Raw genomic sequence first — 27,921 nt, 5'->3', positions numbered from 1 at the left:
GTCCGGGGCCGCCCGCCGGGGCGCCGGGACCATGGCGCTGCGCGCCCGGGCGCTGTACGACTTTAGGTCGGAGAACCCGGGCGAGATCTCGCTGCGGGAGCACGAGGTGCTGAGTCTGTGCAGCGAACAGGACATCGAGGGCTGGCTCGAGGGGGTCAACAGCCGCGGCGACCGTGGCCTTTTCCCGGCCTCGTACGTGCAGGTGATCCGCGCCCCGGAGCCCGGCCCGGCGGGCGACGGCGGCCCGGGAGCCCCGGCTCGCTACGCCAACGTCCCGCCTGGCGGCTTCGAGCCCCTGCCCGCCGCGCCGCCCGCCTCCTTCAAGCCGCCGCCCGACGCCTTCCAGCCGCTGCTGCAACCGCAGCAGGCGCCGCCGCCGAGCACCTTCCAGCCGCCGGCCGCGGGCTTCCCCTACGGCGGGGGCGCCCTGCAGCCGTCGCCTCAGCAGCTCTACGGCGGCGGCTACCAGGCCAGCCAGGGCAGCGACGATGACTGGGACGACGAGTGGGACGACAGCTCCACGGTGGCCGACGAACCTGGCGCGCTAGGCAGCAGCGCCTACCCGGACCTCGACGGCTCGTCGTCCGCGGGCGGTGCGGCGGGCCGCTACCGTCTGTCCACGCGCTCGGACCTGTCGCTGGGTTCCCGCGGCGGGTCGGCGCCCCCGCAGCACCACCCGTCCGGGGCCAAGAGCTCCGCTACAGTAAGCCGCAACCTCAACCGCTTTTCCACCTTCGTCAAGTCGGGCGGTGAGGCCTTCGTGCTGGGCGAAGCATCTGGCTTCGTGAAGGATGGGGACAAGCTGTGCGTGGTGCTGGGGCCCTACGGCCCCGAATGGCAGGAGAACCCTTACCCCTTCCAGTGCACCATCGATGATCCCACCAAACAGACCAAGTTCAAGGGCATGAAGAGCTATATCTCGTACAAGCTGGTGCCGACGCACACGCAGGTGCCGGTGCACCGGCGCTACAAGCATTTCGACTGGCTGTACGCGCGCCTGGCGGAGAAGTTCCCCGTCATCTCGGTGCCCCACCTGCCCGAGAAGCAGGCCACCGGCCGCTTCGAGGAGGACTTCATCTCTAAACGCAGGAAGGGCCTGATCTGGTGGATGAACCACATGGCCAGCCACCCGGTGCTGGCGCAGTGCGACGTCTTTCAGCACTTCTTGACCTGCCCTAGCAGCACGGACGAGAAGGCCTGGAAGCAAGGCAAGAGGAAGGCCGAGAAAGATGAGATGGTGGGCGCCAACTTCTTCCTGACCCTGAGCACACCCCCCGCCGCCGCCCTCGACCTGCAGGAGGTGGAGAGCAAGATCGACGGCTTCAAGTGCTTCACCAAGAAGATGGATGACAGCGCGCTGCAGCTCAACCACACGGCCAACGAGTTCGCGCGCAAGCAGGTGACAGGCTTCAAGAAGGAGTATCAGAAGGTGGGCCAGTCCTTCCGCGGCCTCAGCCAGGCCTTTGAGCTGGACCAGCAGGCCTTCTCGGCCGGCCTGAACCAGGCCATCGCCTTCACCGGAGATGCCTACGACGCCATCGGCGAGCTCTTTGCTGAGCAGCCCAGGCAGGACCTGGACCCCGTCATGGACCTGTTAGCGCTGTATCAGGGGCACCTGGCCAACTTCCCCGACATCATTCACGTTCAGAAAGGTAAAGCCTGGCCGTTAGAGCAGATGGTCTGGAATGTGTTGTTGAGGCTGATGAAAGGGGTCATTTGGACAGAGATAAGGTAATCTGTTTCAGACTAGTGTCCTACAGGATGGGAATCAAGCAGGCAATGTGGACAGCTGGCCTGTTTTTCTGAGTGTACGAAGGATTGTGGGCAGGTAGCTGCCTCCTTCAAGTATTTTCAGACAGGGAATGGGTACTCTTCAGAGAAAGTTCTGAGAGTACTTCTTAGGACAGTGCTATCATTTTAGAGTTTGAATAGTTGGGTAATGAGCTTCTGGGATCTGTAATCTTGTGCCTAGGGTAGAATTAGAAGAGGACCCAAACCCTGTTAGGCATCCATTTGAACACTGCTGGGTCACTTAGTGATGGGTTTCAGGAAGCACGGAAATACTGGGGAAGGACGGATATCTGCAAATAAAGGTCGGATATCTGCAAGTAAAGGTAAGTCCCACTTCTACTTTCCACGTCTCTCAATCCCTGGTTTGGTAGAGGAATTAGAATCCATTTTCTGAGGTTTTAGCCAGGGCAGTTTAAGAATGTCCTGCATAGTCTCCTTGCTTACAACCTTTGTAGAATGAGGTGAACGGCTCACTCTAATTTCAGGACGTTTTAAGAAAATTAATTTCTTTAAGCTCAGTCATTTTGAGTTTGGAGTTTATTAGCCGACTGAATTTAAAGAGCATTATTTAGGAAAATGATATGGGGAAACTACAAAACACACAGAGTCTGAGTATCATGGCTGAGGGCAGTGCTCCTCTTATTCCAGTGAACTGCCCAACTGTCAGCTTGTTTCATTATTAGTTGTTAGTGCCCCTGACTTTTGTTAAAGCACGAAAATTTGCAGATTTTTTTTTTCTTAGAAAATAAATTAGAGCAGTAAAGCCTGGAGTGAGAGAACAGGGAGGTATTGGAGTTAGGGAGGCAGTCTTGCCTTGTGAATGTCTCCTGCTCAGTGTGGCGGGTGTGGGGGGCAGGGAGTTACCCGATCTAACTTCCTATGATGTTCACGAGGTTTGGCCTTAAGTAAGGAGATGCTCACTGCCTTTCCAGGTGGGCCAGTCCACTGATGAACAACCCTGATCTTTGACATACTCTTCCTTGCATTGAACTACAATTTGCCTCTCTGTTTGTCTTTCTGTTCCCTGTAACCACACAGAGTAAGTCTATTCCTCATCCACACATTAGCTCTTTACACTTTTTTGCAGTCTTGCTTCCTTCCTTTCCCCCTCTGCTGCTCTCCTCCTTCCAAGTGTGTGACTGACTAGTCTTCTTACTCACCAAGGAGGGGGTCCTTCCAAATCCTTGAATGTGTTGTTGGCTCTGCTAAAATGCAGTATCCTGAAGCATCTGCAGGACTGATTTTGGTAGAAAATAGTAACTTTCTTGGCAGTTTACATTTTGTAAATGCAGTCTGAGATTGAATTAGCTGTTTGAGCAACCATACTGAACCTGCATCTACATTCCTAATGCCTTTTTGTGTGTAAATTGCTGTGACTCCTTGACTTTTTGGCTGGTTCTGGTGCTGGTGGGACTGCCTCTGAGCCTTTAATGCAAGACCTTATATTTAAATACCATTGTGTTACATCAGCCTGGACCCATCTGCCTTTTTACATATTTTGTGAGTTTATGCAAATTGTTGGTAAATAGTGGAAAGGGTGGAGACAAGTACAGACAAGCAGGCAGATGCAGGTGACTGGCTACTGCAGAGTGCCATCAGTTCATTCACTGACTTCATTGTCACTCAGACCACACACGGCCTTGTCAAGTGTCCTGCTGTTGGAACTGTTTATTAGAAAAGGTATGGTGTTTGTTCTAAGGTCGATTTTGAGTTTACAGCAGTTTTTTTAGTTTATTAAACTGTGAAATTTGCTTTTTTTTTTTTTTTTTTTTAATCCTAGAACTAAACTTGTATTCTGTTTCTTGGGATTTGAAAAACTTCATTAAAACCAGTACCATTTTATGTTGTTTAAACAGACTCAAGGGCACTAAATATCATCTTTAGGAAGTTCAGAGAGAAAATCAGTTAGTATGAAGTATACTTTGTTTCCGCTGTGTCCTTGGTGTATAACGTACAGGCAGTGTGTGTCCCTAGATGACATGTCTTTAGAATGTACTTGCCATTTAAAGCTATAGTGTGCAAGCATAAGGCTAAAAGCATTTGCTTGCAACCAGTTTTTATCAAGGATGCTGGTGTTGGCGATTTTTAGGAATACAGATGAGACAAATTTTGTAAGTTATGCTAAAGCTTTTTGAACATATTGTGGATATTCAGAACTTGTGACTGTAAAGAGCAGCTCCCCCCCCCCCCGACTTAACTACACAGTTGCTATTGGAATGAATCTTTTTTAGTCTGAGCACTTGGGGATTTTGTTGACAGGTTGTTTTTTTCCTCTAAGGTCTCAAAGTGTAATCACATGAAAGATTTTACTGTGACTTTTGAGAGGAGAACAAAAAGAAGCAGCAAATGAAAAAAAATCTTTAAGCCGCTCAAACTGTCTTGTTTTTTAGTTCAAAGTTTGTATTTCAACTTAGGGAGAAATTTAAAAATTAAAAATAATTACTTCAACTCTTAAGTTCTCATTGTTTACAGGAAGAGAAAAAGCAGTTTCAGTGCTTCTGTGTTTTACGTGTTCTAATCATATGTTAGGTCCACATTCAGATGAGACAGAAATGATTAGAAAGTGCTTTTTAATTACTAACACAGTTAAGAAGGGGAGTTAAATTTTTTTTCCCCTTAATTCCTGGGGGAAAGGACAGGAATGGTAGTCTCTTCTGAGCTTTTTTCTTATCCGGGAGACTGCTGTGGTCAGCTTTTTCAGTGTCCTAAAACGTGTGCTGTTCGATGCTGGGTCTTGAGCCACATCTGACTACTTAGATTTAAGTTAATTAAAATAATATAATTCAGTTCCTTAATCACACTAGCTGTATCTCCTGTGCTTTGTAGCAAGTGGCTAGCACACTGGACAACGGACACGGAGCAGACCCTTTCATCACTGCTGAAGGTTCTGTTGGGCGGTGCCGTGCTGCCATAGCTGAACTGTCTGTCCTTTCCGGTTCCTCCAGCAGTTGATAATCTCTGCACATACTCTCCAGAGAGTTTACTTTTCACTTGGTCATCTCATGGCATCCCCTCCTTTCCACATGGGCTTAAGTAATAAAAACTGGGAGGAAAAGCAGGCCCTGCCAGACCCCTCTCGACAGAGCGTCCCAGGCACTCGACTAGTGAGTAATATTTCTGCGGTGTGAGGATGCTCATCTGCTCTGCATCCCTGCCTTCATCGTTCATTCAGAAAATACAACTGGTTTCAGAATGGATGTCTGAGACTGGTGAGGAACCAGCTCCAGAGCGAGGGTGGAAAGCTCAAGCACCTTTAAATGTGGTCGACTGGCATTTTTCTGACTATACTTACTACTAAAACCGTTGCTTAAACTTAATAATGGTTTTAGTGTAAGTACTTTCTGTAGAAGCGAAGAAAGCCATATGGCTTCTTTAGCTAAAAGAGAATTCTAGAATTCTAATTTTTTTTCATCAACTCATGGAGTCTTAGAAAACAGACCTATTTTGGTTAATGGAGTTGAGTGTAGGAAGAAGGCAATGTGCTGTAGTCTGAAGTATAGTAGTTGGGAATTCAGAAGCTGTTTGAATTTTATTCATACTTTGCTCTGTCTTAACAGGAGTCCCTTAAATTCTTTGTTCACAGGCGGCTCATTGATTCCTGACTAGTCACATGTCTGTCACTGCCGAGCTTTGTAACCCTGTGGTCTGATTTTCTTTTTTTGAAATGGTAGCATTTTATCTCCTCCCGTTTATCATCTCTGCCTGTAGTATGCCTTTAGAATGCTGATGTTGGCCAGTTTGGGGTAGTACATAGAATCAGTTTCACTATCAGTTTCTTAGATTATTTGGTTCTGTTTCCAAAGATATGATTAATCTCTAATATTTAATAAGGCTTACTCTGGATGACAGTGAGTTGTTGTGGTTTAAAAGCTTTAGGCTTATCTCCTGGGGAATATCATGAAAGGGAAAGACTGTGATGCGGGGTGATGAGAAATGTTGGTTTCATCTTTATTTAGGAATGTCGACTAGATAGCAGGAGGGAGTTACTTAAAAGGAAGTTTCTTTATTCCTGAGAAAAGGTATAGGTCATGTAAAAGTGATTTGTTGATAAAATGTAGTGTGAGTGTATGAAGCAGGGTGGCAGAACTAGGTAAACAAACAGTCCTATTTTCTGTACTCCTAAATTAAATATGCAGCGTTTCCACATTGCCCTCTGTAAACGTTCCAGATGGAGCCTTCTTTTCAACAAAACCCAGCCCCGGGACCTCAGGAATGGTACACCAGTCGTGGGCCTGTCAGTTCTCCGGGGTAGAGTTTCACCATTGTGCTTCCTTTCACCACGTGTAGGGTCCGTCTTATGTCCCTCAGACATTAATTAAAGATAGCTAGAGTCCTGGCAGCGCACCCAAGGTAAGGCTGGGCCACAGTCAGCCCTTCCCTGTCTGCTCCCCATTCTCCTGTGGCTAAAAATAGACCTGAGAGGGCGGTGCCAGGAATACAGAGAAAGGGTCTAATAAGCAGGCTGTTTACAAACTCATCTTTATTTTGAAATTTCTGGGCTAGAAATTGAGGTCATTCATTTTTTGTTTTGTTTTGTTTTAGCTCCGTCTTAATTGAACCCATTTCTCCTCTCCCTTACTTCCACCTCCAGCTGTTTTTTAAGGAGACTTCAGTTCTAGCTGTAACCTTTGTCCCTATCTGTATTTTCTTAATGAAAATGAGGTTACCTTTGGGGCTTTTGAAAGAGATGACTGAGTTTTTTGGTTAAAACGTCAGTGTGACCGGCCACAGTCAGTCTTGGTCATGAAGTTAGGTGGGGTTACTATTCATATAAGCCTGTCCTTGGTTTCTCAGACTTCTTTTTTGAGCCATGACTCCTTGAAATCACACTGGGGAATCCTAGCCTGTTAGGCTGATCACAGCAGAATCAAAAGGCAGGTACCTAAGCTCCCACTCATGTTCTTCAGATAACTCTTTGGCTCAGTTGGATTTCCCTCTTTATTGGGAAATGTCATCCCACAGGTTCCTGTATGGTCATCTTAGGATTTCCAAACAGGAAGGCGGAACCCAAACAACGAAGAAGTTCTGTGAGAAGGTGTCAATCCTGTTATAAACATGACCGTTCCTTTAAATTATGTTCTTTTTCTTCAGGCTGAATAAAAATTTATTGCTTTATTGTCTCGAAGTATTTTAAAATCAAAGTTTAATACGAAGTTCGATTTAATTGGCCATCTATTTATGAAACTTTATAATACCACAAACTAAATGATTATCACAAATAAAATGGCACAGTAAAGCTTAGCTCTTTGTTTGGAGATACTGTCCTTGGAGGACCTGTCCCATCTGTCACCCTTCACTTAGCACAGGCTAGATTCACGCATGGGGGCGGGGGCAGGACTCTGATCCTCACTGAGTTCTTTGGTGGCAGAGAAACCATGTGCCAGGTTACTGAGAGCCCCCCCAAGGCTACTCAGGAGAGATGGGGCTGGCCTGAGTCTGACAAGGGAGCTTAGTTGGCCCCACAAACAAAGAGGGTTCATGTTCAGAGTCTCCTCACTGTGGGCCACTATGGAATCTGGGGACCACTGTATGGCTGTGAGGGGAATTTTGGACAAGTTATTTTAACCTCGGTAAGTCTCAGTTTTCTCGTTGGTAAAGTGGGAACGCTTCTTCATAAGGTCACATTGAAGATTAAATGTTATGGTTCTCAGTAGTTACTCACTAAATGCTTAATTTTGAAAAGTAGAAAGATACTTTTAAAATAGGAAGCATTCTTCTTTAAAAGACAATTCCAGTAATCTTACCTTCCATCCTGGTAGCCAGCTGCCACCAGAATTGCAGGCAAAAGTATAAAAAGCCAATAAGTCATTGGTGTAGCAGTTAAATACTGTATTTTAACATGGCTGGTGTGTACTGCCCACCAGAAAAATGGTAACCAATAAATGCCAGTGTTATTTAGAGTCACTGGTTTGTTGTTCACATTAAGGTTTTGTGTAAATTGTCTCCTGTCAGCTAACTGTTCCCATCCTCTAAATTACTTGTGTCCTTGCACAAATCACTTTGACATTTCTGAGCTTCATTTCCCTAATCTGTAAATATAAGATTCTTGATCTCCTAGGTATCATTTGTTGATTGACTTTTTAGAAAAAAAAGAGCAACATCCATACATTGAAAATAAAATACTTAGGAAAGTACACCTGGGAGTATGAACATCCTTTATCAGTTGATATTGGCAACTGGCAAGTTGATGTGAAAGAAAATTCATGAACTTTTGGTTCAGATCAGCAAACACTCATTGGGCTTACCCCACCAGGTGCTGTGAGTGTAAAAGTGATGACCACCGGGCCTCCTGCCTGCTGGTGAGAGCTCCCAGGTATTTGGAAGCTGAGGTGTGGTGGACAGCTGGAGAAATTCTCTCTGACCCGAAGGAGGGCTATCATTAGTAGAGCCACCAGAGAGAGAAATTGTGATGGGCTTTCCCTCCTACAAAGTGTACTTCACTTTTAATTTTAAACACTATCCCCTCTTGAAAAGTAGAAACAATCTTGTATTGTTGATCTTGTATTTGTAGCTTAATTGAACTTTAGTGTGAATGAGTGTTACTTCACTTGTCATTTTTACTCCTTTTTTAGAATTTTATCTCTCACTGTAATTGGACTTTACTGATAAAGAAATTTTATGTATTATTGGCAGGTAGGGAGACAGCAGTTAGGGACAGGAGCCAAGATCATTAGATTTATTCAGAGGATCGTCTGAGAGAGACATCTGCTTTATTCAACAAATATGTAAGTGCCCGTTTTAGATCGGGCACTGTTAAAGATGCTCGGGTTGCATCAGTGGTCAAAACAAAGATCACCGCCCTTGTGGAGCTTACATTCTAGCAGGGCAGAGACACAACGAAAAACACACACAGTGAGTACATTATCACATATGCGGTAGGGGAAAACATAAAAGTGGAGCGGGGCAAGTGATCAACGTAGCTCTCATTGAGAAGGTGAGATTTAGGTGGAAGCATGGAGAAGGTGAGGGAGTTAGCCAAACAGCTGTGTGCGGAGGAGAGCCTTTCAGGCAGAGGAGATGGCTAGAGCAGAGGTGCTGAGGTGGGTGTGTGCTGCCAGGCAGTAGGAGGCCAGGTGATTGGAGCTAAGAGGATCTGGGTAGGAGATGAGGTCTTGGAAGGTCCAACTAGTAGGGCTTTGTAGGTCATTGTCAGGACTTAGAGTAAAAGCTATAGTGAGGTGGGAGCCATGACAGGATTTTAAGCCAAGGAATGACATCCACCTGGATCTTTTAACAGACTTACTCCAGTTGCTGTGTTGACAATAGAGTGGAGAGGAGGTAAGGTGTCAAAGGTAGGAGCAGAGAGCCGGTAGAAAACTACCCCAATGATCCAGATGAGAGACGGTGGAGTACAGACTAGAGTGGGGACGATGGAGATGGTGAGGAGGCATCCCAGTCTGGATATATTTTAAAGGTAGAATCATCAGATTTTCCTAAAGGATCAGATGGGGCATGTGAGAGGAAGAGGAATCATTAAGGGGGACTCTGCAGTTTTTGACCTGACCGACAATAAGAATGGAGTTTCCATCCACTGAAATGAGGAAAGGCGTGAGTGGAAGAGAGGTGGGAATGGGAATCAGGACTTGAGTTTCATCCTTTTATTTTGATGGGGTCCTACATTCTGTTGACATCTCCCCACCCAACACATACACAGTCAGTCAAGCCCTAGATCTTGTTCCCTCCTTGGAGTTTTCTACTTGGAGCCCAGTCCTTTCCAAGTAGTCACGGCTGGTAGCATGCTCACTGGTGTGCCAAACAGTATACATTGTTTGATTATTGGGTAGTGTGTGGGGGTCATGTTTTTATGTTCCTCTACTATGTAACACCACTACTTTGTATGTGCATAGTAAGTGCTTAAAGAATGCTTGTTGAATGAGAAAGTAGGCATTCGATAAGTACTTCTTGATTTTGAAATAGATGTCTTCTATTATAGAATGTGTTTTTCTGTTCATATGGTGGTGGATACCAGAGTTTATAAAAGAGTATAGGAAATAAAGATAGGATCTGGATATATTTTATAGGTGAAGTTGTTAATTAATGTGAAAATGCTTTAGAAGTCTTAAACTTACATATCTATGAAGTAACTTTCCAAAACTTACTGGGGAGAAGAGAGGAAGTTTAAAAATGCTTTATTTTATATGCCAGAAAAATTGATGTTATGTACCTCATGATTTCACTTTATATTGATTTTTGATGTTTAAACTTGCATTACACACTCTTTTCGTCTTCGGTAAGCTTTCATATAATACTTTTATTGGAGTCCCTTTTGCTTAATTCCAAGCACAAGATCTAGAGAGAATACATTTCACCTCTTTGAATGACTTGGATACACAAAGCACTGAGCTTAGGTGTTGAGTAGTAGGTGCCTACCGTCATGGAAGGTCCAGTTCTGTAACGGAAGTAGGATGTCTGTACAGAGAATTGGGAGATTGAGATCGATTTAACTTAGTGCCAGTGGTAAGCATGCGTGGGAGTCCAGAGGATGAAGAGTCATTGTCAACTGTGGTAGGGGCTTGGGTGGGTAGCATTTGTTTTTTTTGCCTCTGAAAGATGGTCATATTTTGACTTTTCAGAGGAAAATAGAAAGTGCATCCTTGATCTTGAAAATGCTTTAGGGTGAGCATATTATAACTGATACACTGCATGCCCAGTATTCAGGTCAACAAGGCCACCTGACAAGTGAGTAGCTGTCACCATGCAGTGTGACACATGTAGTCATGGGCATGTGCCGTGGTGTGAAATAGGCCAGAGTTGGGGTAATCAACTCTGGGGAGAGGAGAGAGTTCAGGGGTGGCTTCTCCCAGTCTTACTCTGAGAAGATTTTTGGAAAAAAAAAAAAAAATTGGAAGTTTGCCTAGCAGGCAGAATGGGGGAAGGCATTCTGGGCAGAGGGAATCAATCATGTATAAAAATCAGGGATTAAATCCTGGCTGCCTCTCAGATTCAGCCCTTGAGTGGTTACAGCTGTAATTTGGTCCCCACCCTCAATCTAATCAGAATGTTAGGGACATGTGGCCTGTACATTGGTGTTCTTGAAAGAGCTCCTCGTGGGATTTAATGTGCCACTGGGTTTACAGCTGCTGCTGGAGGGGATGGAGGGGAGCATCGTGGAAGATCAAACAGGATGTTGACATGTGTAGGCCTGCACTTGAGATGGACAGGTCCTAGTGACAGGTGTAAAGGATGGCTCAGGGTGAAGAGAGATAGGAGCTTCTTGCAGTGATTCAGGCAAGACATGATGAAATCCTAAACTGAGGCAGTATCTGTGGGGTTGGGGAGGAGGAGACAGAAGGGGTATTTGCCTGCAGGAGTGAGGTACAGGGTAGGGAGGAGAATAAAATGACCAGCAGACTAGAGACTGGAGCTACCAACAGAGATGCTGGGTGATGGAGCAGGGGTCTGCAGGCCAAACCCACCCATGTGCCTGTTTATAGCACTTGAGCTAAGAGTGGCTTTTACATTTCTGAATTATTCCATTTTTAATGAGTATAAAAGCCTCGATTTTGCCTTGATGTGCAAAACTTCAAATATTTACTATCTGACTCCTAAGGAAAAGGCAGGTTTGGGAGCTGGAGTATGAGTACTCATGGCCCTTGCTACCACTCTGTGGAGTCCGTGCTGTGTGAGTAGCAGTGTTGTGGGCAGTTACATACACTGTGTCCGATCCCATTTAGGAGCGGGCATGAAGACGTGCCCTCTACAACCAGGGGGCGTGGAGTTCCCGCCAGCGTCATTGCGTAACCTGTTGCAGTTTCCTTGTCTGTAACATGGAGTAATCATTTTGCATGCCAAATACTTTGAAGCATGAAGTATTAGCTATTGTATTAGGTTCCCGGAGCTGCTGTAACAAATTACCACAAGCTGGTGGCTTAAAAAAACAAATTTATTCTCCTGCCGTTCTGGAGGCTAGAAGTTCGAAATGAAGGTGTCGGCACAGCCACACTCCATATAAAGCGCCTGGCAGATCCTTCCATGCCTCTTCCAGCCTCTGGGGGTTGCCGGCCATCCTTGCTGTTCTTGGTCTGTGGACTCGCCACTCCGGTCTCTGCGTCCATCTTCCTCATCTGATGTTCTCCCTGTGTGCTGACTCTTTGTCTCCTCTTCTTGTAAGGACACTGGTCATTCTGGATTTAGGGCCTACCCTAATCCAGTATGACCTCACCTAAACCAATTATATGTGCAGAGACTATTTCCTATTAAGGTCACAGTCACAGGCTGTAGGTGGATGTGAATGGGGGGGGAGGGGATACTGTTCAACCCAGTACCGCTATTAACTTCCCCAAAGGGGTATTGTCCCCATGTGATACCTTTGAAAACTGAGGCTCCAGGAGGTTCGGTGAATTTCAGGATTGCACAGCTAATAAGAAGAGCCAGAATTTGCGTTCATTTTTTGCCTTGACTTAAAACCTGTGTTCTTCATGCTGCAATCAGTAGCATGCCTGCCAGAAAATTTTTTGTTCTGTGGACAGGCAACAGCCATTAAGGGTCTGAAACTGAAGAGTGACCTCTGAATCATGATAAAAATAATATGTTTCGAGGACTTACCATGTGCCAGGCATGTTGCTTCGTGTTTACATTCTTTATATCCATTTAAACCGCATAGGAGATTTTAAGGTAAATACTCTCATTATCCCCATTTTTCAGAAAGGAGGTGAGCCACAGAAATTTAACTGCGAGCTCTTGGTGGTGTCCTTCACCTATGTACAGCCTGGCTCCAGGGCCAGGGCTTCCGGAAGCTTCTTCCTGTTGGCTGAGTGCAGAGATGAGAGGGCTGCCGGAGTAGTCCAGGTCGTCTAGGCATGAGGGTGGCTTTGGAAAGTAAGCAGGTGAACTCGAGATACCTGCCAAGTAGAGTGGCCAGACTTGGTGAGGAGCGGCTCTCCTGAGGAGTCTACAGTTACCTTCCAGGTTTTAAATTTGGTGACAGAAAGTAGTGATGCCAGGAAGAGAAATAGGCAGGTTAAGAAGAAGAGCAGGATTACAAGGAAAGATAAGGAATGGGGATGAAGGGAGTCTTAGAAGTCCTATTTCCTGGGCCTTTACTATATTTAGTTATATTGACATTTGTGAAAATCACAAAAGCTACCTATTGTCTGCGTGAGACATCTTTAAATAAAAATGGGTGTCAGCATGGGGTCCTCTGTAAGTTTTTATGTTTTATGACATGTGTTTCAGGTCTTTTTAAAAATGATGTATTTATAAGTGCTTTGTTTTGTCTTGAGATGGTTACTTATGGTCTAGTTCAAGGAAGCTCAGATGCAGCCAGAGTAAAGACTCATCACCCCTGGAAACCTGGTCCCTGCCAGCATGAGGAAGCAGGAAAACCCCAGGGTCAGAGGTGTTCTTAAGTTTGAAACAGCTGATTTAGGAATTGTCCCCAGAGCTTAGTGATTGTAAAGTGCCGTGAAGTACTGCTTGTCAACCAAAGAAAGAGGCCGAGCTGAAATTAAAACAAAAGCATTTATTTAGGGTCTCAGGATTACAGTTGCATGAACACAGATTTGGGCAGCAGACCAAATAGTGCCTCCCAGGGAACAAAATCAAGGGTTTTTAAATCAAAAGGGAATGTATATGTTGCATACAAAGAATTTCGATTGGTGTTGGTGGCAGAAAACTAAAGGCTGGGCTGAATATAATTGGTTTCTAAGACTGTCACCCAGCAGAGTCTCGCTGTGGCAAGCGGCAGGGGTTTGGGCTGAGTCCTTGGGACACTGGTCTCTTGGCCCAGTTCACAAGTTCTTAGTCCCACACAGTGAGGACACGAGAACGTACAGAAGGCCCATCTCGTTCGTGGCCTCCCAGCTCCACCCTTAAAACCCCCTGACATAAGTGACCCTATTTCATTTCACCTTTCACACAGTCATGGTGGCCGTGCTAAATACTGTACTGCTCACCACTTACTCCCCCCATAGTTTAAGTGGCAGTTTCTAACATTGGGGTTTACAGTTACAGTTCGAAAGTTAAAAACTAGACGTTGTTTGGGAAAAATACTTGAAAGCACAAAATCTATTCTTTGAGACTACATGTCTAAGTACAGTGCTAGCGGTGGCCCTCTCAGAAGCACTTATACAGTCAAGGACCTGGCTTCGGACGTGTGGCTCCCGCCTCCCTGGTTTCTCTACCAAGCTGCTGCCACCTTGCTCTCCTTCTGCCCCGACAGAGCGGCTTGTCTGTTTAGCAGCTTCTGTGAGAGGTTTTAGCACAGGTCTCCCTTTATCTTCCTAGAGAAGAAAGAAACTATTAAAGGCAGTTTCCAAAGTTCACTCTTCTCTTTGGTTCAGATATGTTTTATCGTATGTCAGAGGTCATCTAAACCCAAAGTGCTGGCAGCTCGCCAACATCCCTAATGCTCCTGGATTGGTACAGATCAGTGTGCCTGCATGTATGTAAGCTAACAAAAGACTTAAAAGACTTAGGAAATTAGGGATTATGAGCTGCAGACTGTAGGCATCAATTGTGTTCTCTGATCTAAACCATTATGTGGAGTTTATTTTACAAAATTGGTTGTTTTTAAAAATTTTATTTTATTTTCATGATTATCAAGGATGTTCTTTCTACCTCATTTGCTTAGGATTCTGTGGGTATAAAATCTTTAAGAAAAGAAACAATACATGCTTTTCTTTTCCTGTTCTCAAATTTTAAAGTCTTTATATTTGCATGGCCATGGGGAAGTAAACATTTTCACCATTGTATCCGGACTCTTCTGAAGTAAGAACATACTGTGTTTACAGAGTTCTCTTGACTCTATCACTCTAGTAACTTTAATACATATTTAATATTCAGTATAAGCTGAAACACAAGAATCTTTATATAAAATTTCTTTGCAAAGAACAGCCTATTCTGCCAAAGAAGCCACAAGAGGTAGAATCATGCGGTTTCCCTCTTCATTTTTGGAACAAGGTGAGGTGTGGGAATGTGTGTGCATGGTGAATAAAAGTAATCAAATGTCGTAAGATGTGATACACTTGAGTGAGTAGCTCTCATTTATACTGTCATTCTTGCCCTTACACATCTGGTGATTGCTGAATGGAGCTGAAAGGGCTGCTTCATTAGGATAGAACTAGGCTTTTACTTAGAACAGACTCCTGCTTACTCTATCTTCAGGACCCAACCAAGCTTAGAGGCCTCAATTCTTTAAACGATTAATTTTTACATCATCAAGCAACCAATATTTTTTTTCTTTTTTGCAGTTTATTACCCTTGTATCTGACCCTCTTCCCTCCTTTTTAAAATTACTCAAAAGTTCTCTTTGCCATTTATTGTATTTATGAATTGAAAGTAAATTTTACATTAATTTTACCTTTGGATTTTGATAGTTCTTGGCTTTAGGGACCTATAGTCCCTTCAAAAAATTTCTTTCCCTGACTTGAGTTCAGTATTCCTATTAGCACCCCCCAGGGTTCATTAATGTGGTCCAAACTGGAAACCACGGGGTATGACTTGATGCAGGAAAAGAGATTTGAGAGCCTGGAGTGAGGTGGTTCTAGGGTTGCTTATCCCCAAAATGAGGCTCCCGAAGGGCCTGTCCTTGTGCCGCCCTCGTGTGTTGCTTTGGGGCTCCTCCAAGGTCTTGGACATGATGGATGGGGCAGCCTTAGTTGGGCCAAGGACAAGGGAACTACCTACCTGAGTTGGGAAGCTGGGCAGACCCGGTTCCCATGCATCCAGACATCTTCAATAAAGTGATTTACCGTCCCTAAACTTCACTTTCTGCCCCTGAAAATGGGAGCGGTAATTGTTTTTCTTTTGAGGTTAAAGAGAAGGAAATGAGATACGTCAAATGCAGAGCACAGGCTTACACAGTAGGTGTGATTCACTCACTTATGACTGTTTTGCCTGGATGGACAGCCGTTCTGCCTCTCTCTCTGAAGGGGATGTTGGCCTTCATTTTTTGGGATATTTTATTCAAAAAATACAGAAAAGTAGATATTGGAGCGGAGAGGGGAAAGAGTAATCAACCAGTGTGGGTGGAGACCGAAAGGGAGGAAGGAAAGGGGAGGGGCAGAGGTTAATGGGGAGTTAGCAGGGCCAGAGGGTGTGGTGACCAGTGATGAGAGGATAAGAGCAGATTGGTCACTTTGACCAAATTAGCATTTTCTTTCAACGTTTTCTGTGTAGGAGGGAATGAATAAAAACAGGCCTAGTCCAGTCTTGGGCAACTTCTACTCAGTTCTGTTGCCTTTCAGCCCACCTCCTCCTGTTCTGTCCCTCGCACCATGGCTTCGGGTTTTCTGGGACAAGGCCCTGGGAAAACAAAATCTAGTTAATGTTTTTGCCACATTCATGATTTCAAAATTAAATAAAGTGCTGGCTTTTTTTTCCCCTCCTTTTTAAAAAAAAAAAAAAAACAGAAAATGTAGCCTTTGGATCCCTGTTGCTTAGTGACTAGGCCTTTTGTATAATTGGTCTGGGAGGGACGAAACCTACTGAGCATAAGAGATTTGGTTGAGGGAAGGAAGGCAAAGTTCAGGTGCTGACACTGCTGGCCCTGGCTGGAGGTGGAAGCCTTTGAAGCAGCCAGCAAGCCCTGGGGGGCCGGAGGAGGTAGAAGAGAGGGGCATAAAGAGGGAAGCTGAAAGGAGGCCACCCAACTTCTTCAACTGAGTTGAAGACTCCTGTTTAAAATGCCTGAAACAGTACAGCGTTTGAGAGGTTCCCCCCCCCCTCGCCCGTCCAGTTTTGCCAGGAAATCAGGAGGAAATGAAACGGTTGAGTGTGACTGACTGCATTTGCTGGTGCGTCTAGCCGAGCTGGCAGCGGGCTCTTGATATGTGCTAATTGACTACACGACACCAGGCCCTTGGTCCTCTCATTTTACAGAAACCAAAGTGACACTGAAATGCTCCTTAAACAGTTTTTACTGATGGAAATAATTTAATGCTATGTAAATAATAGGGTGCCTTTGAAAATGGTGCTGACTTCCCGGATCATAATTAATCTATAAAACGAATTTGAGTCCTTTAAAGTTGTCGCAGGAATGAACCCTGTCATATGATTCAATTCCTTAGTTGTAATTATTTTGTATTCTTTGGAAACATGCGTAATGTAATGGCTCAGAAATTGAGCACATGTGGATTATGAACCAGGACATAGTGGTTTCATATGCTTGGCTCTTTGCAGCCTGAGCATGCTTTAAAACTGTGGGAGATGGCTCCCAGTGGAGAGATCCAAAGAAAATGGTAGAAGAAGGGCGGGATTGAATTCAGGACATGAGTTCCGTGGAGCTTGGGGGCAGTGATGGGGCAGGGGGCAGAGTGCCTTTCTTTGAGCCTGGGCGATGGCGGTAAGTATAAAAATGAACCTGTCGGAAGGAACTGCACATGTGCAGAGTCAGCTGACAATGCCAAAGACGTCCAGGAGATCATGTTTACGACAGGTCCCAGAGCAAAGTGAAAATCCTGGTGTAGTTTTCGTGTCACTGCTCCCACTGTGCAAAGGAAGGGACCCTCTTCAACAGAGTGGAGCAGAGGCCCTGCAGGGAGTGTGAAATGGAGAGTGGCAGGACTGGCTGGCAGGTGGGTATGGGGGGTTCTTTGTCGTGAAGTAGCTGTGGTACTTTGGACGAGGCACTTAGCCTCTTACTGGTAAGATTGAGAGAATTGTACCAGAAACTCTTTCTTCGAAGGCCCTTTCACTCTTAAGAAAACAACAGCAACACACATGCAGACTCTGGGAACTGGCTGTACTCTTGTCATCTCAGAATCAGCCCTACTGACTTCTCCAGTGGGTGTCTTGTCAGGGCTGCAGTGAGGAGAGGAAAGTCCTCAGGGTCCCTGCTCCTCCTTTTGGAATAAAGTCTTCAGGTTATTAGTTCCTCAGTGATCTTGCTGTTTTGTGGAGAGATTCTAATAATTCGCCCAGCTAATTTAATAAATTGAGTGCCCAACGGAAAGTTCATTCTTAACCTGTAAGCCTTTTTGGGAGGTCATCCCTCCTTTCTGCCTCCCTCCATAGATTCCTGAGGCAGAGAAGCAACTGAAATGCACGGACTCAGCCGGGGGTCCTGGGGTGCAGCCCAGTGACTGTGGCTGGTTAGGGAGCACAGTCATGGGGAATGGTTGAAATATGTTGCCTCACTTTGGATCATACTTTTTCCTGTACTTCAAATAGAAGAACATATTTTCAGTTGCATAACTTGGGGAGGCCGCAGTGTTTCATGTGCTAACCTTACAGGTTTCTTTTCCTCTAAACCAAAAATGTGACCATTCTCTTGGCTATTTATTTTATGAAGAAGAATGTACTCACGCTGCTCTGTGTTGTCAGCCCCTTCTTATTTAATCTCAGAATTAAATACAAGCCAACGTTTTCTTTTCATAAGAAACTCCTAGTAACTTAAAAATCTTTGCAACTACCTAATGTCTGCCCATTAGCCCAAGAAACAGTTTCATAGTTTTGTGCTTACATTCCCATTCTAAAATGTTCTTCCCTCTCATCGTACCTATTTTAAATTTTCTTTTGTTTTAAAACCGTTGTCCTACCCATGAGTATCGCGGGGTCTCTTGTTTAATCCAGCAGTGGCCACTTTGGACCTTTGACTTTTCGGATGTAATTTCTCTGCTGTGTTCTTTCATTTCATTTCATTTCATTTTTTGTTGTTGTTGTTTATTTTGAAGGCAATGTGGCAGGATGATGTTTATGAGGGGAGCGGGCTGGCAGGAGGCAGATTCCTCCTAAATTAGCCACTTAAAAAGTAGAGATTTTTGAAAACCTTTGCCTGTTTTTATATTTATTCTGTGATAAAAATGTGTGTTCCCTTTGTTCTCTGGATTCTGGGCAATGTTTTTGACTTTTATTTACACTCCTCTTGGGTTTGGTAAGAAGCAGTGCAGCTGAGAGGATGTTTAAATGGTGCTGTAATGCCTTGTTACGGCTCTGCAGCTGGTTCCACGAACCTCTGCTCTTGCTTCTTAGGCAGCTACACATTAATTTTTAAAGCCATCCTAAAAGTAGCAAGTGTGTAGTGATCTAACTCTGTCCCAATTTTTTTTTTCCAGCCTCTCACTCCTTAGAGGCTAAACCTGATTGAGAATTTGGCCATCTCCGCCTTTCTTGTGACATTCAAAATTTTAAATATGAAAATGTGTGCAACAGGTAAAAACACGTACAGATAATTCCCAGTTTGAGAATTGTCAAATCAACTGTAGGAACACAGCCGCTTATGACAAAACCCAAATTCTAGTTCTAATAATACTATTTCATTTACATCCAAGCAGTGTTTGTGATGCCTTTTCTATTGGAGAAATAGGTCCCTGAGTTCATCATGACAGGACTTGGTTTAGAAGCGCAGCGGGTGGAGGGAAGGTAGAGGGAAGCTTCTGGGGAACTTCAGAAAGTAGATCCGTTTGTCACACCGCAAGAGAAGAAACACCCTTGCTGTTTGTTCACATGGACAGCTCGAGCTGTTCAAAAGATGGTGCTTTTTTTCCTTTTACTGAACTTTAACAACTAGCTCATAGAGGTTACTGGGCTGCTGTCACTTCAACGCAGGATATATTCAGGAACTCTTAATGATTTTTTAAAAAGTATATTGCTTTCAGCTTGTTTTGTTGTTAATCATCTTTCTTCTGAAAGCAGATCTGGAGTAAATCAGTTTAGCTACATTTCAGTTAAAAAGGAGGTTGTTTTAAAATTTGCTCTTAATTCATGGTACCAGTCTCACAACTCCTTGCTTATACATGGCATTCACTATTCTACCAGAGTTTGTACGTTTAAAGTGTGTTCTTCAGTACCTTCAGATGCTGTTTTGTATGGGTCCTTAACTGTTTGAGGCATGGAAGTCACCTTAAAAAATAATTTGAGGCCCCAAAACAGGAACTATGTCTCTTTAAAAAAAAATCTCTTATATCTTCTATCACCCTACTACTGTAGTCCTGACACATTATGCTAATGGATTTGAATTTCATTAAGTCGGTTAAATCAAAATTCCAAGTGGAATTGGCCTTTGGGTGCTTACTGTCCTTAATGGTTTATTCTGTCCTTCCTAGTTTGCAAATAAAGTAATTTTTTTTTTTTTTTTTTTTTTTTTTTTGCTGGGATGTCCAACTGTATCAGAGCAAACAGAGGCAAAGTCTGTGTATCCCTAAAGGGATTGTGTGTTACTATTTTTGGTTGCAGTTCTTAATTTATATAATCTTTCAATAGGATCTAAGCAGATAGAGAGTGAGAACAAGCGAGAGAAAGATACCCCCTTCCCTCCCCTGTACGTTTGGGCTTAGATTTTTCAAAATCATGAAGTATATGCTGCTTCTTCAATGTTTTGTTTTGTGGCACCTAAGTGTTGTTACAAAGGCAAGAAAATCAGACATCTTATAAATATTAAATTGCTTTACAGGCACAATTAGTGAATTCAGTGAGGTTAATAGGATTCCAGACAGAAATTTTCAAAACCTATATAGTTCTTTTATATGCTCACAAGGCCTTCTGAATTACGTATCAAAACAGAAGCCAGGGACGTCATCAGGAAGGTGAGGAGGGTGGTACAGGAGCCTCAGCCACGGGTATGGGGCATGTGGGGAGGTCCATGGCCCAAAGGAGGAGAACTAGCTGATTCTCAGCCCCCCAGCTGTTATCCCCCAGCACCCTGCTCACCTAGGTCCGCCTGGCTGCTTTGCCCATTCAGGCTTCAGTTTCTTTTCTAAGTATTTCTAAATAGTGTTTGCTTTGAAGTCAATCATGCATTCCCATTCCATCTCCACATCTTACCTGGTTACCTGGCCAGTTTGAAACTCGAAGAGGTTGAGTAGCTTCCTCAGTTTTCTTATAAAAATAAGAGTAACATCTGTTGTAAAATTGCAATAGGGTTAGTGATAGTGATAGTATATGAAAATTGCCTCTCTCTCTCTATATATATATATATATGTGCGTGTGTGTATGTATGTATGTACACACACGCACATATGTATATTACACAAGTATAATTAATATACAGTGTTACATTAGTGTCAGGTGTACAATTTAATGATTCAACAATTCTGTACATTACTTAGTGCTCATCAAGATAAGCGTACTCTTAATCCCCTTTATCTGTTTCATCCATACCCCACCCACCTCCCCTCTGGCAACCACCAGTTTGTTGTGTATTTAAGAATCTCTTTTGTTTGTTTGTCTCTTTTTTCACTTTGTTTTGTTTCTTAAATTCCACATATGAGTGACAGGATATGATATTTGTGTCTCTCTGGCTGACTTATTTCACCTAGCATTATACCGTCTTGCTCCACCCATGTTGTTGCAAATAGCAAGATTTCATTAATTTTTAAGGATGAGTAATATTCCTCTGTGTGTGTGTGTGTGTGTGTGTGTGTGTGTATGTATGTGTGTATCACACATCTTTTTAATCCAGTCTGTCAGGGACTCTCAAGTTGCTTCCATATCTTGGCCATTGTAAATAATGCTGCCATAAACATAGGGGTGTGTGTATCTTTTCAAATTAGTGTTTTCATTTTCTTTGGGCAGATACTCAATAGTGGAATTACTGGATGATGTGGTAAGTCTGTTTTTAATTTTTGAGTAACCTTCATGCTGTTTTCCACATTGGCTACACCAATTTGCATTCCTACAAGCAGTGTATGAAGGTTCCCTTTTCTCCACATCTTCACCAAAACTTGTTATTTCTTGTGTTTTTTTATTTTAGTCATTCTGACATGTATAAAGTGATAATCTCATTGTGGTTTTAATTTGCATTTCCCCTGATGATATGTGATGTTGAGCGTCTTTTCATGTATCTCTTGGCCATCTATCTGTATGTCTTCTTTAGGAAAATGTCTGTCCCGGTCCTCTGCCCATTTTTTAATTGGATTATTTGGTTTTCTTGGTGTTGAGTTGTAGAAGTCCTTTATATATTTTAGATGTTAATCCCTTATCAGAAATATCATTTGCAAATATCCAATTCAGTAAATGGGTTTTTTGTTGATGGTTTTGTTGGCTGTGCAAAACCTTTTTATTTTGCTGTAGTCCTGATAATTTAATTTTGCTTTTCTTTCCCTTGCCAGAGAAGACATATCTAGAAAAAGTGTCTACCACTGATGCCAAAGAAATTACTGCCTGTGTTCTCTTCTAGGAGTTTTATGGTTTCAGGTCTCACATTTAGGTCTTTAATCCATTTTGAGTTTATTTTTGTTCATGGTATAAGAAAGTGGTCCAGTTTCAGTGTTTTGCATATAGCTGTCCAGTTTTCCCAGCACTGTATGTTGTCTTCTTCCCATTGTAAATTCTTGCCTCCTTTTTAGTAATTGACCATAAAAATGTGAGTTTATTTCTGGACTCTATTCTGTTCCATGACCTGTGTGTCTGTTTTTGTGCCAGTACCATACTGTTTTGTTACAGCTTTGTATATCTTGAAATCTGGAATTGTGATACTTCTAGGTTTGTTCTTCATTTTCAAGATTGCTTTGGCTATTCAGGGTCTTTTGTGGTTCCATACACATTTTAGGATAGTGTCTAGTGTATATTGTTACTGTGTTTGGAAGTTGCTATTTACTTTTTACATATACCTGTTCCCTGCTTACTTCCCCACACACACTTGTCCTTAGTACAGTGCCTGGCATGGAGTAGGTCTTCTGAGCGTTTTCCCTTGGATACAATTTCACATATTATCTTGGAGAAAGACATATTTAACTTCCATGCAGAATTACGTACTTTGTGGCCCTATTTCACTTCATGTCCTGATTGTGCCGTCCTCCGTGTGCTTTGCCAAGTGGCTTCCTCGAGAAGGAAGTGGGGAGTGGGGTGTTGAATGCTGAAATATTTAAATCTCCCTGTAGCAGTATGGTCTATACATGTCAGGTCTTCCATAAACGTTTGTTGGACGAATTAAAACCCTTGCCTCAGAGCCGAACCTGTTGGGGACTTTGAAGGTACCAACATTTGTGTTATTTACTAAATTCATAGTTGGGAGAAAATGAGTCTTAAATTCTTGTTGACTCCTTTGGGATGTACACTTAAAAAACTTACATTTAAAACTTAAATGCCAAAGGTCCTTCGGCTTCAGGGAGATTTAATACTTGCTGTCGTGTCCAAGAGTTTTAAAAATGTATGCCCATGTGATAAAATTGCGAGGACTTCAGACTTGGTTTCTAGAGAGGCACATCTGTAATTCTGTATCCTATAGGGTCTTTTCTAACAGTATGGTGATCTCATTTAGAGTTGGACAAGCTGCTACTTAGTTGACGTTCACCGAGCTCCAGGCCAGGCTTCAGAAGCCCTGTCTGCAGGACTCTGTTCTCCAGGCTCTAGTAACTAGAACAAGTACTATTTGCAGCGTGCTGCAGAGACGCAGCACGGATGTGCAGGGTGGGACGCCGTGTGTCTTCCGTGTTTGCCCAGTGCTCTCGGGCGCCTGGGAGTGGAATCATGATAAAATAGTCAAATCACTCGGGGTGCCTGGGTGGCTCAGATGGTTAATGTCTGCCTTCGGCTCAGGTCATGATCCCAGGGTCCTGGGATCAAAGCCCGCGGCGGGCTCCCTGCTCGGTGGGGAGCCTGCTTCTCCCTCTCCCTCTGCTGTTCCCCCTGCTTGTGCTCTCTCGCTCTGTCAAATAAATAAATAAAATCTTTAAAAAAAATAGTCAAATCACCTGAGTCTTTTCTCTTAACTTCCCATTTTCTGTCAGTCTGTCTGTCTCTATCTTTGCCATTTTATATATTTCATAATTGCATATTCTCAGTCATCTTTTTGCAGAATTTTTCCTTTATTTCTGCCTCATATGCTTTCCTGGTCTTTTGACTGTATTTTTTTGTATATAAGTTGTGAGACTTGTAAATTATAAGAAAGATAAATTTGCTATAAAAATTTCTTTCTCTTTTTTGGGGGAGAGTTCTTTCTCGTTATGAATGACAAGCAGGCAGATTTTATGGCTTCACTAGTCCTTCTAGCAATGGCAGACCGGTGACAAGTGCCCAGTTTCAGAGGGATGGCTTCCTGGTGGGATTGGTCAGGGTGCTTCCTGAAGCCATGTTAATGCAAATGATTTCTCTCTGCAGAGGAGCTACCTGCATCTCTGCTATGGGGTCAAGTGGAAGTCTCTACTGCTGCTCACTTGAAGACCTCATTTAGAATAAAGAAATGAAAATGTACATACATATCTGTGAATGGATGTATAACACTTTTAATTTCTCAGGTCCTTGAGATATGCCCCAAAACGCCCCCCAAAAACAAGCACGCTGTTTACCCCTTAAGGGTTTTATGTAATGCTAGGTTTAACTCTATATTATTTAGAAGATTTGAAGAAATTTAGAAATAGGGCTTTACCCCTTGTGTATTTCACCATTAGCTAAAACTGAGTATTTCTGAACCAGACTTCCTCAGCTTTCCCACCTCCTCCTAAACAGGTTCCCTTCTTTTGTCCCCCTTAGTATCACCATGTTCAAGACTGCCCAGCCAGGTGTCCTGGACATTTCTCTCTCACCTTTCGTCATGGGTTGGTAGAGTAAGTGCTAGATGGAGTCGGGAAATCTGAATTCTTGAGCTGGCCATGTTCAAGTGATTTGAGCTTTATCATCATTTAATTCCAAGAACCCATGAAGATCATCCTTCGTTTCCTACCCCTAAACATCCTTATTAGCTCTCTGTGTCTTTATGTGATGATGCTTTTGGGGGAAGTTATGCCATCATGTGGCACCTGCCAGAGTGACCGTCCCTTTCCTTCCCCCTTGCACACACACTGTGGTGACATTTCTTGACAAGAGGCTGTGGCCCCTCTGGCTTCATTCCTAGGTCATCCCTAGAGCAGACTCAAAACTCCTTGATCCTTACAGCCCCTAAAGAAAAGGTGGCAAATTCTTACTTCATAGGGCTCAGTGCTCCAGGTGGAACATGGATTCGCCCCTTCATTGGCCAACCCCACTGATGGTGGCCTCCCATTGTAGACTGCCATCATTTCCAACACCCCTCCATGACATGGCATGATTTCTAAGACACAAAGTTGGCACTAACTTGTTTCAGAGTACAGTTCTAGAATCTTCTACAAGAATTCTTCAGGGAGACTTTCTGAGGAAGTAGATTTGCACCTTCTTTGGGGTAATGTGTTTATGGTTAACTTTCTTATTATATAGGTGTGTGTCATGGCGTCACACCCTTTCTCTTAAGTAAAAAATCACAGTTTCTTGGTTTGTAGTTTAGAGACAGCTCCTTGCAGTTTATGATCTATTCCATATAGTCTCTCTACTTGGAGGAGATAAAACATACTGTCGATACTTGATCACTTGGCAAGTGCTGGTTTTGAGAAGTGAAATCGCAGCAGTGGAGGGTGGGTTTCAGAAACCCTGTCGATTTCTTTGTTTTTTAATAACAGTTACCTCTTTAAGTTCCAAAGGGCTTTAAATAGCTTAGGCAAGTATTTATAATGCTCAAGAGTCTCTTTACTATGTAGCTATGCCACTGGGATACATGCGAATATATATTTAATTAATTTTTTTTTAACTACAGGAGCTCTTACCAAAGTAAAGGAGAGTAGGCGACACGTGGAAGAAGGGAAGATGGAGCTGCAAAAGGCTGATGGCATTCAAGATCGCTGTAACACTATTTCTTTTGCCACTTTGGCCGAAATTCACCACTTCCATCAAATTCGAGTAAGAGACTTTAAATCACAGATGCAGCATTTCTTACAACAGCAAATAATATTTTTCCAAAAAGTGACACAGAAGTTGGAAGAAGCTCTTCACAAATATGATAGTGTTTAATGACTGGACGTTGGGTTGTGGACTTTTTTCAGTTCAAGGATATTTCTACAGCAGAATAAAAACTGCTATCAAAGAGCTATTGCCAACTATCAGTGGTGGTACAAGGATGGTTTTGTGTTCAACTGAAGCTCCGCTGAATATATAATTATGTAGGAAAGAAACAGTTAATATGGTTATATAATAGAAACAGTACCACACATTGTAACTAAATTATACTATGTATGCCTACACTACCATTGTAACTTTTGGAATAATGATTATACTATTTGCCTTATTGCTTTTTGAAGTATGGGTATTTTAGTGCATACTTTGTAGACCTCAAAACCCATGAAGGGTCTCAAAGAAGCTGGCTGGTTAAAAGCCTGCTGTGGATGCCTTTTTACTCTCATAGATTGGGATTACCTAAATTCAACCTATTCTCTGTTTACAAACTCCAACTAGAGCAGCTATGCGACTTTGTGCCTTTAAACTCTTGGTTTTTCATTTCTCCACCCCCCTGTCTTTTTTTTAAGCAACCACAACTTTTCTGATGGAAAGAGTGAAAGGCCAGTGCATATAACGACAAACCTGTTGGTAACCTCATATTGGCGCTGGGGGCGGGGTGGGCGGATCAGCTGTCATCGGTTTGCAGGGTGAGTTTCGGATCCTGATGCACGCCGGTGAGCACAGTGGAGGGAGGCCTGATGCTCATCTTTGAACATGACCTCTATTAGGGAAGAAAACGGTGCCACTCAATTCCCTTAGATGCTGTACTAGCATAGCCTCTTCACTCAAGTGTCCTGGAAACTTGGTGTGGAGATCGAAACGAACATGTCTTATAACAGAGGAGGAGGAGTCTAATCAGTTGGGGACACAAGCACAGAATCAGTGATGACACACACTTGGTTTTAATTCTTAGGAGGGTTTTCTTTTCTTTTCTTTCTTTTTCTTTTAGCTTGAAGATTTTAATATTCAGTTTTGTTTTGTTTTGTTTTAATGGATCTACACTGTTAACTGATTGAGACTCCACTGTGATTCACTCGTTTACTTAATCAAAAACTTTTCAGGGATGTCTGTAAAATTCAGTGTTATACGTGATTGAAAGTAGTGTTGGTTGATCTAAAGAGGGACCAGAAATAATTTCTACTATTCCAAATGCTGAAGGAAAAAAAAAATTTTGTTTTTTTTTAAATATTGATAAACCCCCAGGACATTTAACCTTAAAAATTATTTTAAATATATTCTTTTATTATTATAAGGGAAATATGAATGGCTGATAAATACCAAAAAGATTCAAAAGCAGCTTAATTTAAAAAGCACAAAGAGATTCTGGCTGAAGATGCCAAAATCTCAATGTTTTTATAGTTGCTGAGCTATAAATAATGTGATTCTTGAGTTTACAGATTTAAAAATTGTCACTGAAAGGTTAAAGTATCTACTGTTTTTATGAAGTCAGACTTATGCTGCCTCAGAAGTCCCTGGATATTGAAATGGCAACACGGAAGTAAAGAGGTCAATTTGAAATATTGGTGAGTCACATTAATTAAAAAAGAAAGGGTCAATTTGCAGACAGTCAAAAAAGAAACGATTATTGAGATAATTACTCAATAGCACATTTACTCTAAAAAATCATCTCATATGGGTTAAGTTTTTATCAGAGTGTCATAATTTTGATCAAAATTTTATACTTTAGGTAACTTAGAGCCAGATTTAACATCATGTGGCTTCGTCTCTACTACAGATACATGGAATTGTAACCAAATATATTGTTCTCTCAAAAGTAACTTCCTCTTGTTGATTGCAAAATACAGTTCTACGAACAAAACCCATATATATATGTTAATTTTATTGCAGAAGTTTGGAGGTTATAATTATAGCATTTAATTTAAGTTTGAGTCTGTATTGGACAGATAAGCACTATGCTTTTCAAATGATTTGAAAATCAGTTTTATTTGCCTCTTTATTTTGATGGTGGTTTGATTTTTTCTTTTTTCTTTTTTTTTTTTTAAGTAAAATCACTAAAGTTGTGCAGTGGTAGCATGGAAATTATCTGGGGTGTCTTTATGATTGTGCTTTAGCCAGGGTGGACATAGCTTAAATTATAAAAACTAAAGATTAAAGTACAAGGAGGTATAAGTTCATGCTGCCTACTTAGAAGAGAACTTTTGTTCTTCATAACTACATAACATTATAATGCCACTGATTCATAAGGGGTTTAAATGAATTCTGTGGGGGTAGGACACCAGAATTATTAGTGTTCATTTTCATCTAAGATCTTTATTTCTCTAACGTTCTTGGTCCTATTGAAACATTTCAGTATACAAACATACTGCAATGTTAATACCCAAGAGAAAAGCCATCATAATGTGTATGCTGGTCATTATGATCAGTGTGGTACAATTTTTTAAAATAAACTATCATGCCCTTCATGCCATTATTTGTCTTTATTTCTGTAATTTGTAATTTTGATATGTG

General features: G+C 42.7%; 1 protein-coding gene across 1 annotated transcript; it reads left to right on the top strand.

The window, feature by feature from the left end:
- Nucleotides 1-27,875, top strand: SNX18 (sorting nexin 18). Its single transcript, XM_008692750.2, has 2 exons — nt 1-1,652; nt 25,214-27,875. The coding sequence occupies exons 1-2, from the start codon at nt 32-34 to the stop codon at nt 25,465-25,467; spliced, it is 1,875 nt and encodes a 624-aa protein (XP_008690972.2). The 5' UTR covers nt 1-31; the 3' UTR covers nt 25,468-27,875.
- The last annotated feature ends 46 nt before the right edge of the window (nt 27,876-27,921 follow it).

This window comes from Ursus maritimus, unplaced genomic scaffold (assembly GCF_017311325.1).
Source record: "Ursus maritimus isolate PB19 unplaced genomic scaffold, ASM1731132v1 scaffold_15, whole genome shotgun sequence".
NCBI classification, from domain to species: Eukaryota; Metazoa; Chordata; class Mammalia; order Carnivora; family Ursidae; genus Ursus; species Ursus maritimus.
Note: the sequence above shows the minus strand (reverse complement) of the source record. Positions and strands in the feature narration are given on the sequence as shown.

Bases quoted from the DNA above. Each gene is read 5' to 3' on its own strand.
- SNX18 (XM_008692750.2), top strand. From the start codon at position 32: ATGGCGCTGCGCGCCCGGGCGCTGTACGACTTTAGGTCGGAGAACCCG. The intron at 1,653-25,213 runs GTAAAGCCTGGC...TTTTAACTACAG, and splicing joins CATCATTCACGTTCAGAAAG to GAGCTCTTACCAAAGTAAAG.